Source organism: Sebastes fasciatus, chromosome 4 (assembly GCF_043250625.1).
Source record: "Sebastes fasciatus isolate fSebFas1 chromosome 4, fSebFas1.pri, whole genome shotgun sequence".
NCBI lineage: Eukaryota > Metazoa > Chordata > Actinopteri > Perciformes > Sebastidae > Sebastes > Sebastes fasciatus.
The window spans coordinates 1859208-1871066 of NC_133798.1; the positions used below are offsets into that span (position 1 = coordinate 1859208).

Here is an 11859-nt window from a genome sequence, read left to right on the forward strand (position 1 = left end):
ATTCACACACAGCTGCAGTAAACATGACCACAGGAACCGGAAGTTGATGTCTTCTTTTGTGCCACCACGAAGCAGCAGAGCACAGCCGAGTCGAGCAGAGACGCTACAACGCCGCCAGGGAAGGCTGCAGGCCCGCAGACTGACACAGTGATGGGTAAGAAAAGTTCCCTGTCGGTCGGAGGACGGCCCTCCAGCTCTCAGCTGCAGGGCTCCACGAGAGGACCCGGTGCTATTCTTCCTGTCCTCTCACTGGCTCTCAGTAGCACACGGGCTAGCTGGATGCTATTCTTCCTGTCCTCTCACTGGCTCTCAGTTAGCACACAGGCTAGCTGGATGCTATTCTTCCTGTCCTCTCACTGGCTCTCAGTAGCACACGGGCTAGCTGGATGCTGGATGCTGGATGCTGGATGCTCGATGCTCGAGTTGTTCAGAACGGGCCCACCTGGTCAACATCGGTTCACTAACTGTATGTAACTGTATGTAGCTGTAACATGTGGAGCAGAGACACACCAGCACACAGAAGAGCTACATGCTGCTAGCCCGGGGAACCATAGCGCTATTCTTTTATTCAAGCTAACTATCGGCTAGCGTGCTAAGCTAGCGTGCTAGTGGTTTGTGTGAGCAGGCCAGAACAAGCTTCTAACTAATGACTGGGCCAATAGACCCAAACGGAACCAACCCAGCGAACACAATCCCGTTACCTTTGACTTCTTCTCTCCATCAGTGTGAGACTGGTGTCTAACGTTAGCTTGTAGCTAGCTTGCTGTAGCCTCTGTTCATCTGTTGGCTAACTCCTGGCTGACTGTGTGTGTTGCAGATGATCAGGAGGGAGATGGACTACGATCCGTGAGAGAAAGACTCACAAACATGAAGACCCCCGCAGCGAAGGCCACAGGTAGAGTACCTGTGTTTGTGTTTCTCAGGCAATGGAAGAGCATTTGATTGATTAAAGGTGTTTTGTCTCCACCCGTAGAGGGCTTGTCCTTGCTTGGAGCCTATGAGGACAGTGATGAAGAGGATGCTGGAGACTCTCTTCAGCATTCAACTGGAAAGCCAGCTGACATTGATAGTACACTGGCCAATTTCATGGCTGTGAGTATAATGAATTGATTAATATGATTAATCCTCTGTTTTGTGTCTGACCAATGCTTACGTTGAGTGTCTGCTTTCTTTTAAGATGTATAACTTCATTATCAGTAAGTTGATACTTCTAAGTGAAGTTCCACCTATTAGTGGTACAGTTGAGGCTGTAGGCTACTGCATAACATTCACAGTTCATAACAGAGAGAAACACAATGTGTTAACCCAGATGTCTTATATGTAATTGAGTGCATAATGAACCAACTGGTATTTACCTTTATCAGACTCAGACCTGTTCAGAAATGCACATTCCTGGATCGGTTCTATGTAAATGGTAGATCCAACGAGTGTACCTAGATCCGCCCTAAAACTCAGCAAAACAAATAAAGAATGAGTTGAGTTTCTCTGTCCATCACATCGTTTGACTAAGTTAGAGGACAGCAGGTTTGAAAAGATGAAAATTCTACAAAGTGCCTTTTTAAAGGAATATCTCAAGGAAAGATGAGAATTGGACCGCACAGTGTGTAGTTGTGATCTGAGAGTAGAGCTGCAACAATTAATTGATTAGTTGTCAACTATTTCAATAATCACCAACTATTTTGATAATCGGTTTGTATTTTAGAAAAAAAGTCAACATTTTCTGATTCCAGCTTCTTAAATGTGAATATTTTCTGGTTTCTTCACTCCTCTATGATAGTAAACTGAATATCTTTGAGTTGTGGACAAACAAGACATTTGAGGACATCATCTACGTCACCATTTTTATATATATATTTTTTTACATTTTATAGACCAAATAACTAATTGATTAATCAAGAAAATACTCCACAGATTAATGTACAATAAAAATAATCATTAGTTGCAGCACTAGATAGGAGAGATTGTAATTCAATCTATGGGTATTATCCACTGTGGATAATTATAGGTGGCAAAGTCGACTACAGGTTTTGGCTTTTCAGATGTGGAATACATGTTGTGTAGGTTTCTAGCCTGGGCCTAGCTTTTCATTAATAAACCACATAATTTATGCAAAGACCAGTGCTTAGAAGAGTGTGCTTCATTCTAAGGGCTGAAAACATAGTTTTGTCAAAAATATAAGTTCCTGTTGCCATTTTTCTCACCACAGGAAATTGATGCAATCACCACCCAGCCAGGTTCAGATGATGCCGCATCTCATCCTTCGGTTCCAACGACCACCCCGCCCAGACCTGAGGTTAATAGTCAGCAGCCAGCCGGCAGTGAAAACCAGAACCAACAAAGCACAGAGTTTGAGTACAATACTCAGTACTCACTTGCTGGAGGTAACAGTCTGTGCTGTATTTAAGATCAAGTGTTCTAGTACTGTACTTTAACAGCCATTTCATATTAATTATAGTTGTTTTCATAACCTAATGAAGCAGTATTTATTTTTATTAGGGCTGTCAAAGATAACGCCTTAATACAAATTTGTTTTAACGCTACTAATTTCTTGAACACAACTTGTGATTTTTAGGTTTTTAGATACTGGAATCATATGAAACTATAATTGTTACCAACCGTGTCATACTAGCTTGTCATGACGGTGGTTAAATAACGCTCCACACTTGTGCTAAATTTTAGCGAGGAAAAACTGGCATAGCCATTTTCAAAGGGGTCCCTTGACCTCTGACCTCCAGATATGTGAATGAAATTATGTACAATATATCACCTAAAATCTGCTGCGATTTCGGTCGAAGCATCTCATGTATGTGTTTTTTTGCAGTGGATGTAGAGATGGGAGACTGGCAGGAGGTATGGGAGGAGAGCTCTGGCTGCTACTACTACTGGAACACTCTGACCAATGAGGTGTCCTGGGAGCTGCCACACTATCTAGCTGATCAGGTGCAAAGCCTGGGGAAGAATGCCAACAGGTAGGAAAAACTGACAGAGAGACAGTTTTAACACAACTTTGTGAAGATAAACTCGCTGTACCTACATGATCTGAAGTACAATTCTTTTCACATGTTCTGGTTTTGTCTCCAGTACAGAAATTCAGCTGTGCATGATGTATTTAGTATACGGCTGTCAAAGTTAACGCGATAACGCGTCAACGCAAATTTGTTTTAACGCCACTCATTTCTTTAACACATTAACGCAACTCGCAGTTTTTAGTGGGGCATCATATGAAACTAGAAAGACCTGAGGAATCCATCGGTACCAACCATGTCATACTAGCTTGTTGCAAAGGAGGTTAAATAACGCTCCGAACTTGCTCTAAATTTTGGCGAGGAAAAACTGGAATGTCCATTTTCAAAGGGGTCCCTTGACCTGAAAATGGGTTCTATGGGTACCCATGAGACTCCCCTTTACAGACATGCCCACTTTATGATAATCACATGCAGTTTGGGGCAAGTCATAGTCAAGTCAGCACACTGACACACTGACAGCTGTTGTCTGTTGGGCTGCAGTTTGCTATGTTATGATTGGAGCATATTGTTTTCTGCTAAATGCAGTACCTGTGAGGGTTTCTGGACAATATCTGTCATTGTTTTGTGTTGGTAATTGATTTCCAATAATAAATATATACATACATTTACATAAAGCAGCATATTTGTCCACTCCCATATTGATAAGAGTATTAAATACTTGACTAATCTCCCTTTAAGGTTAATTTTGAACAGATAAAAAAAATGTGTGATTCATTTGCAATTAATCATGCTTAACTATGGACTATCATGCGATAAATTGCGATTACATATTTTTAATTGATTGACATCCCTAATTTTGTATTTTTCTTTTGTAGCGCTAGTGTCAATGGCAACGGCACAGCGCATGCAGCTTATCCCATCAAGGAAAACGCATCTGCTGCAGCCCCGCCATCAGTCAAAGAGACCAAAGTGAAGGCAAGTCTCATTTAAGTCAAACACAGACTTGATTCTGTGGTGTTTAAGGACTTTTATTCAGACTTTTGATATGTCACCCTCTCTTGTTTTGTCTAAAAGGAGGTAATTGAGAGTGTCGTTGGCCTCACAAGTGAAGAGGAGGAGCGCCGTGGAGTGGCTGCGTCTCTGCTTGGTCCTCTGATCCCTTCTGAAGTGAAAGAAGCAGAAGACAAATGGAGAAAAAGACTGATTAAAGGCTTGGATGAGACTGAGAACAGTTTGGATTCTGACGGAGAAGGTGTTCGCCCTGCAGGATCCCCCTCTACCCCCCTGTCGGACCCTGACCCCCCAGCCCCCCCTGTCCAGAAAGATCCTGGCACCAAGAAGCAGTCGGGAGACAACTCGGATGCTGAGGAGGAGACGGAGGAAGACACAATGGAGCTGGAACTGGCCCTGGAGAGGAAAAAGGTGGGTTTGAGGTTTGATTACTGGCAGGAATTATCGTAAAGGTATTTTTTAGTGTGCAGCAGTAGTATTTCAAAATCTATAATATTGTCAGTTCTAGCTCTAACCCTGTTGTCTGGCTCTTAGGCTGAGCTCCGGGCGCTGGAGGAGGGTGATGGGAGCGCAGGGGGTTCCAGTCCTTGTTCTGAGACAAGCCAAGAAGCCTCTGGTTCTCGTAGCCTTTTACTGAAGAAAAACCGATGGAAGACAGCTTTCCCCTCTGCTCCCAGCCCCGACTCCAACAGCAGAGGCTCCGACCTACCGGATAACGCAGAGACGAGTGAGTCCAAATAATTACATATGCTACTGGAGGGTGCCATGCATGACAGGAGTGTGCGAAAATGCGTAACTATTAGGGGTGTAACGATTCATCTACTACATTGATGTATCAATTTATATTGCTACAATCCAACTACATCGATAGGTACTCAGCAAGTTGTCCTTCACGGGGGACGTATATCGATCTAAAATCGATTTGCAAGGTAAATAATGTGTTGTATTGATACTAAGATTTGTACCTTGTATTTAAGCACGACAAACGTTATATGGATGTATGTATTAGCACTTTTAATACTTAAGAAATATTCAACGTTACTCCGGTTCACTCTCCCTGTGAATAACATCATCGTCATGAGCCAGCTGCGCATCTCAGAAAGACGACAACAAAACGAAGCATGACTGACGAGCGAGAGATTTTCAAGTCGCGTTTGAGGTCCAGTGTGTGGAAACATTTTGGCTTTTGCAAAAAGGGAGAGGTCATTGATAAATCGCTCGCTGTTTGCAGAGTATGAAAAAGGCCAGATAAAATACAACACGACCAATCTGTCCACGCACCTACTGAGACACCATGCACTTTATGTTTTGTTAAATATTATTGATCTACCGTTTATATTGAAAATGAGGACAGAAGCAGCAGGTTAAACCACTGCTCATTTAACTTGAATAGAAGTTGGTTTATTATATTTTCTGTTAAATATTGCACTGCCTTGTATCTTGAGAACTGAAGCAGCAGGTCCTGCAGTTGCACTTTTTATTATTTTCTAATAAAAGCTGTATGTATTTGCCATTAATCATTGTTTACTTGTTTATACCCATAATTCATTTATCCCTGATTCCCTTACTAGAAAGACTTTGAGGAATCCTGACCTGCTCTGTCCAGTATCACATATTTATTTCACACTGACTGAATTATTGGCAAAAAAAGTTACTGTATTGATTTCAAGTCATTGAGTTGTATCGTATCGCTCTAAATGAGCCAAATATCGTCCTTGAATCATATCGGAACCATGGAAAGTGATACGTATCGTATCGTATCGTTATAAAAATCGTTACACCCCTAATAAATATAGCACTTATTAAATGTTTTAGTCAAAACTCCCTGCATACTTTAATGCCTCTTTTGTGTCTTGTAGCACTTCCTAAAGTCCTGGAGGGTGTTGCAGAAGGAGAAGACAAGGAAACGGACAATCCTGAGGAGAAAACGGTTACAAAACCTGTTGTGAAAGAAGAGGTGGAAACACCAGAGCTTAAAGTAGAAACGCCTGAGCTCAAGGTAACAACAATGTTACTGTTTACTAACCATAATAATTGTGACAGTCTCTTTTGAGGCATGTTTTTTAATGCTGAAAATAAATGTAGTTTCAGATTGGAGAACTGGCCAACACCTTAACCAGCAAGATGGAATTCCTGGGGATAAACAAGAAGGCCATCTCAAACTTTCAGTTTCTTCTGCTACAAACTGAGGTGAGAGGATAATGGTTCAGGTTCTCCAGTTGTAGATATCCCAGTGCGACTTTTAAAATATTTAACGCTTAATTTAGTTTCATATCATTTTGCACATGGCCGTGTGGTAATACTTAATATTTAAAATTCTCATAATAATCCATCACAAGGTGTCATTCTGGAACCTCAATGTAATTACTCTTCCATGTTACTCATCTATTATGTCTTCATTTCCCTTTACCTCTACTTTCTGGGCTTCTTCTCACTCTTCTCTCCTGTTTTTGTCTCCCCCCCCCCAGACTCGGATCGCTGACTGGAGGGAAGGCGCTCTGAATGGGGTCTATCTTCGCCGCAGGCTTCAGGAAGCTGCCGAACACATAAAATATTACGAACTTAACGCCACTCCTAAAGGCTGGTCCTGCCACTGGGACAGGTACGCGCTCCTTACCTTTCACATCTCTAAACTCCCTCGTCCCCCAAAAAACTTACCGTGTGACTTCGCCCTTCTCAGTGCCGAGGTTGCAGACTTTGTTACATGACTTGGGGGAGAAGCTTAACCAGTCTGAGAGGATCAAAATACATGCCAGAAACAGACTCTGCAGGTTTCTGTGATGCAATCCTGGCACTCTGCCTTGCACATACAGATAACGGGAGCATCCACTCTGGGCCAACCTGCTTCCTGTTAAATATGAGACAGAACTCCCTGTCCCATAGCACAGACTCTTAAGCCCTTGTTGTGAGGGCATTTGTAGACTGGTTATGGGTCCAGTCAGTGGAAAATTTGTGGGGGGGGGGTGTATTGTAGGAAGTTTGGTTGCGTGGGAGAGCTTTGCACTTTACAGGACTCCAACACCCAGAATGCAATGCAGACAGAGTGATGCCCTGGAAGCGAGGAGTGTCGCACATCAAATAAAAGGTGAAGATGGAGCAATGACGGGATCCAGCAGGTCAGACCTACTCTATTTCATATGTCTTCCTGTTTTTTATTTTGTTCTATCTGATGTCAAAGTTGACTGTGTGCTTGTTATTTTCTGACCTAAGCTTATTGATGATTATGATGGTGCTTCCTCTCGGGTGTCTTCCTGTGTCTGGGAGGGAATGGTTGTCTAAAACGGAACAAATGTGACAACCATGGTGTGAGCTGCTGAATGCTACTTTCAGGACCTAGAGATGATTTATTTTGCTTTCTTTGTTTTTGAGAGCAAGGTGGGTTCCCTATCCACATCCATAACCATACTCTAATCGGGCCCTTCTTTTGGACGGCTAAAGTCGCTGTCCATACCAACACTCCTGCCCCCTACTGTGGCCATTATGTCCACTCCCTTGCCCCACTGTCCCAGGGTATCATGCCACTCAGCCAGTTGCCAGGCCAGCCGTTGAGACTCTTGCCTTCTATCTCTGTTGTCCCACTCTTTAGAGAGCACAGGCGGTATTTCTATGTGAACGACCGGACCAGTGCCTCCCAGTGGGATTTCCCAAAAGAGGACGACAAGGAGGAGGACCCGAAAGGCAGCCAAGGTACCCAGACACAGACTTCTAGTCAAGGGGACACCAAAACATTGTCTGCATCTGCTGGTGGTGTCACAGGTCAGTCCATTTCTACTGTTGCTGCTCCTCGGTGTCTTCTTAAGTGACTTCAGAACAATAAATAGGGTATTGATATTCTTGTAAGTCCTGTTTCTTATTGAACATAATGAATGCATGTGACAAAATCCTATCATCACTAACACCCCATGTTATTACTGTTTTTACAGGATCTTCTACGTTAACCCCCGCTGCCCCACCAGCACCTCCTCAGCCCGGTGCATCATCTCTCTGGTCCCCACTTCAACCTCCTCTTCCTGACAGCCCACCGCCGCCTTCCAACCACCCCCCGCCTCCGCCTCTCCCGCCAGACTCGCCCCCTCCACCTCCTCCTCCTCCCGACAGCGATGAAGAGATCATGGAGGTGGAGATGGAGATGGACGATGATAACGACGGGGAGCCTCCAGCCCCTGGAACGGAGGAAGATGGCAGTGGGAGGCCTCCTTTACCTCCAGGCACCGCTAGCATGAAGGTATGGGAGCATTCAAGTTTCTTTAGTGAACTCCTGTGAATATCGTACCTGATAATGCTGCATGTGTAAATTCAGATTAAAAGAGGACTTTTAACTTTTGTTATATTTCTTGTCACACACAGATTGTGGATTTGTCGGGCCCCTTTGGGAAGGGTCAGAAACGTAAAGCCAGTCAGCTGAGTAAAGCCATCACTATTGGCAGCAGTGCCATTCTCTACACCCAGCCAGCTTTCAGTGCAGGTAAAACAATATCACTACACGACATCTGCTGTTACATTATGTATTAGATTATCTGTGTGAACAGAATTATTACACATCCCCTGAAACAAGACTAGAGCCACCCTAAACACTGAACCTTCACAGGGAAAGAAGGAGCAACGGCTAACAGTCATACAAATAAGGCATGATTTGCCAAAAGTATGTTTATACTAAGTAAAGGCACATCAGTGTAACGGCTGGGCCAGACCGCTGCGTGAGCAGCGCGTCTGCATTTCAGAACCTCTTGCTTTTTATTTCGGTGTCCAAGTTAGCAGGTCAGAGCAGCCACACTGCCTGCGTGAGCAGCGCAGCTCAGGTGCGGCTCAGCTGCGTGTCAGCTGCGTCTCTTCTAGAGATTCGAGGTCTTGCCTATTTTTTACCACAAGCTGCGCGCTGTTCACAGCAACAACAGACAGTGAAAGTGATGTTTTGACAGTATATTGACATCATACCAGCAACAGTAGAATATCAGTAGAATATGATACGGACATGAAAAAAAGTGAAGATTTATTTTTAAATCAACACTTACGGCTTCCATTTCAAAATAAAAGCCCTCAAGCAGTTTTTTTTTGTCTGGACAGAATTCCTTCATTTGTCAATATGAGTTTTTATTCTGAAATATTTACAGGACAGTGTTGTAGAAAATGCAGTGACTGGCATGGCTCCATGAATGAATAAAGTACCAGCCTTTAATTGTGGATTACAGATACAGATACAGATACAGAGAGCTTTATTTATCCCCGAAGGGCAATTCAGTTTCTGCAGTCCACCGAAACATATACACACATTCATACTGCACAATCATCATTGACAGAGGGAACACAGTAGGTGGCATATGGGTAGGTGCAGAACAATAAAAGTACAAGATTAAAAATTAAAAATCTTCGCAATAAAAACAATGAATACAAGAATAAAAACGAGACGAGATAAAAGAATAACGGAATAAATAAATAATTAGAATAGAATAAAGTGCCAAGAGTATTTGCACATTGCAAATTGTATTCCAAGAATGTACCTAATGCAAACACAGACAACCGTTATGTGGTTAGTGCAAAATAATTGTACATTCAAAGTAAATAAAACATTTTTTTGTTGTCGTTCATCCATGATAGTTACTCTGCGTTCAGCAGTGTAATGGCGGAAGGAATGAATGACTTGGAGTAGCGGTTTGTCTTTCTGTGAGGCGGCAGATAGCGCCGTCCTGAAGGCAGTAGTGTGAACTCACTAGACAGGATTTGGTTGTGATTAATAATGTTTTTGGCCTTCTGGAGGACACGTTTCTCCCAGAGAGAGTTTAAGTTGCTCTGCTGGGCTCCGATGATTTTGGAGCAGACTCGATGATTTTGGAGCAGACTATGAATCTGATTCATCAGACTATGAATCAGATTATTACGATTATGTAAAAATGAACACATACTTCTCCACTTTTTTCTGTCTAAAATTAATATAAGTTACATTTATAATGAATTGAAATAGCCATTATGAAAGGCAGACTATGTAGAAAGAAAGGGCTGACAGCAGCAGCGCTGAAGCAGAAACGCTACTGGTGTGGACGTCACACGCATGAGACACGCAGCAGTTCAGCGAGGCAGCCCTCCCGCGCTGCTCATGCGGGCTGTGTGTCTTGAGTGTAACACCTCACTAAGACAGTGCTTGAGTCAGGGGTGGTATTTCAAAATAATAATTGTATTACTTTCAAGTGTTTACTCAATAATGGTTTCTCTTTGTGCAGCTCCTCTGATGACTGCAACTGCCTACTGGGGCGTGCCGACTGTTCCTGCTCCTTTGGTCCCTTGTGAACCTCCTCTCCCACCTATCCCGGCCCTACCCCCTCAACCACCGCTGCCACCGTCCCAGCCGCCCCTTGAACCTCCTGGAGCTAAAGCTCTGCCGACAGACAAGACCAAGAAAGTGAAAAAGGATAAGGTTAGTATTGGAGTTAACATTTGACATCAAGTGTCAAAGGAGGCAGTAGATAAGTTAGGAAAAACAAAGTTTTAATACTAATAATGTTCAGTATTGTCTTTTTTCCATTGTAAATCTTCTGGATTGATTTTCTTTGCTTGGATTTTTCTGAAGTCTAATCCAATGCTTAAATATGACATTGAAAAGAACCTGCCGTGTATGTTTTCTCTTCCTATGTCTCTGTAGTCAAAGAAGAGTAAGATCAAAATGCCTTCTCTGGTGAAGAAGTGGCAGAGCATCCAGAAGGAGTTGGATGAAGAAGAGAAGAGCAGCTCCAGTGACGAGGATAGAGATCAGCTTAACAAGAAGAGTATCGAGGACTGGAAGCATCAGCAGCTCTCGACGTATGTTTATGTTTGAATATACTTTTTTTAAATAGTTCTGATGATGGTATAAGGATGTAGCTAAATTGTTCCATTGAGTTCTTCTGATATGTTAACATCTTGGTAACTCTTAACTAACTTTTTTTGATTCTACAGAGGAAAAGCTTCAAAGAATGCCAACTTTGAGTCGCTTCCTGATAACTGGCGGGACCGACTGAAGAAACGGAAGACGACAAATAACACGTAACATCCGACCTGGGTCATACATCGCCCAGTCAACTTTTTTTTTTTTTTTTTTTTAAATCCACTCCAACCATTACTATAAGGTCATCCTTCCTAAAGTTTTGTTTAATGATCTATGGACTTTCTTTACCATTTGACTTGTTCATGATGGAGACATTAGAGGCCCATACATGGCAGGCCACTGACCAGAGGGGTTTGAATGTCCTTTTCTTGTTTTTGTAGCCACTATTGTAAATGTGCCAAAAAGTCTTGAGGTATTCAGAAATACTTCATAACCATTTGTATAGACCCCACGTCATAGATGACCACCACAGTTTGTTTGGAGGGATTGTCTATTTTATTGAGCATTTTTACAACTGTGTACATATAATGTATAATGGGATAAGCCATGTTTTTGGAAGGGGAGAGAGGGTCGCTGAACTTGTACATTTTGTAAAAAGTTATTAAACAGTTTTTCCAAAGTCACCTGTTTTTGGTTTTGTTTTGTTTGTCTTTTATATGCTATGTATTTTTTATTATGGCTTAAAAACAAAGATTTTAATAGACTGCTCACTTGTATTTATTTATTTTTATGAGTATCAATAGTAGCTAAAATGGCGAGTAATCCTTATGGCAAATTAATCTCACGCACAGCACTGTTGGACTGCAGTTTTATCAATAGTTTCATCAGTTATCAGTTTTATTTAACATATGCCGGTGTTACACCAAAACCTGTGACCGCAGAGAGCCAGCAACACATGAGGTCACCATTTCTGACAGCTGTCGTCAGAAAATGTGACTGTACCTGTGTACTAAATGAAGCAAATACGTGAAAGAAAACAACAGACGAAATTGTTAAAAACAAATGTACTTTAATATTTTTAATTTA

The 11859-nt window shown here is 42.4% G+C and overlaps 1 protein-coding gene across 1 annotated transcript; it reads left to right on the top strand.

Moving 5' to 3' along the window:
- The first annotated feature begins 74 nt into the window (after window positions 1-74).
- Window positions 75-11452, top strand: fnbp4 (formin binding protein 4). Its single transcript, XM_074634129.1, has 17 exons — window positions 75-154; window positions 818-895; window positions 974-1092; window positions 2207-2381; window positions 2822-2969; window positions 3842-3941; window positions 4041-4388; window positions 4512-4704; window positions 5837-5976; window positions 6063-6167; window positions 6446-6579; window positions 7564-7733; window positions 7901-8202; window positions 8325-8442; window positions 10193-10386; window positions 10612-10769; window positions 10905-11452. The coding sequence occupies exons 1-17, from the start codon at window positions 151-153 to the stop codon at window positions 10993-10995; spliced, it is 2577 nt and encodes an 858-aa protein (XP_074490230.1). The 5' UTR covers window positions 75-150; the 3' UTR covers window positions 10996-11452.
- Window positions 11453-11859: the final 407 nt, after the last annotated feature.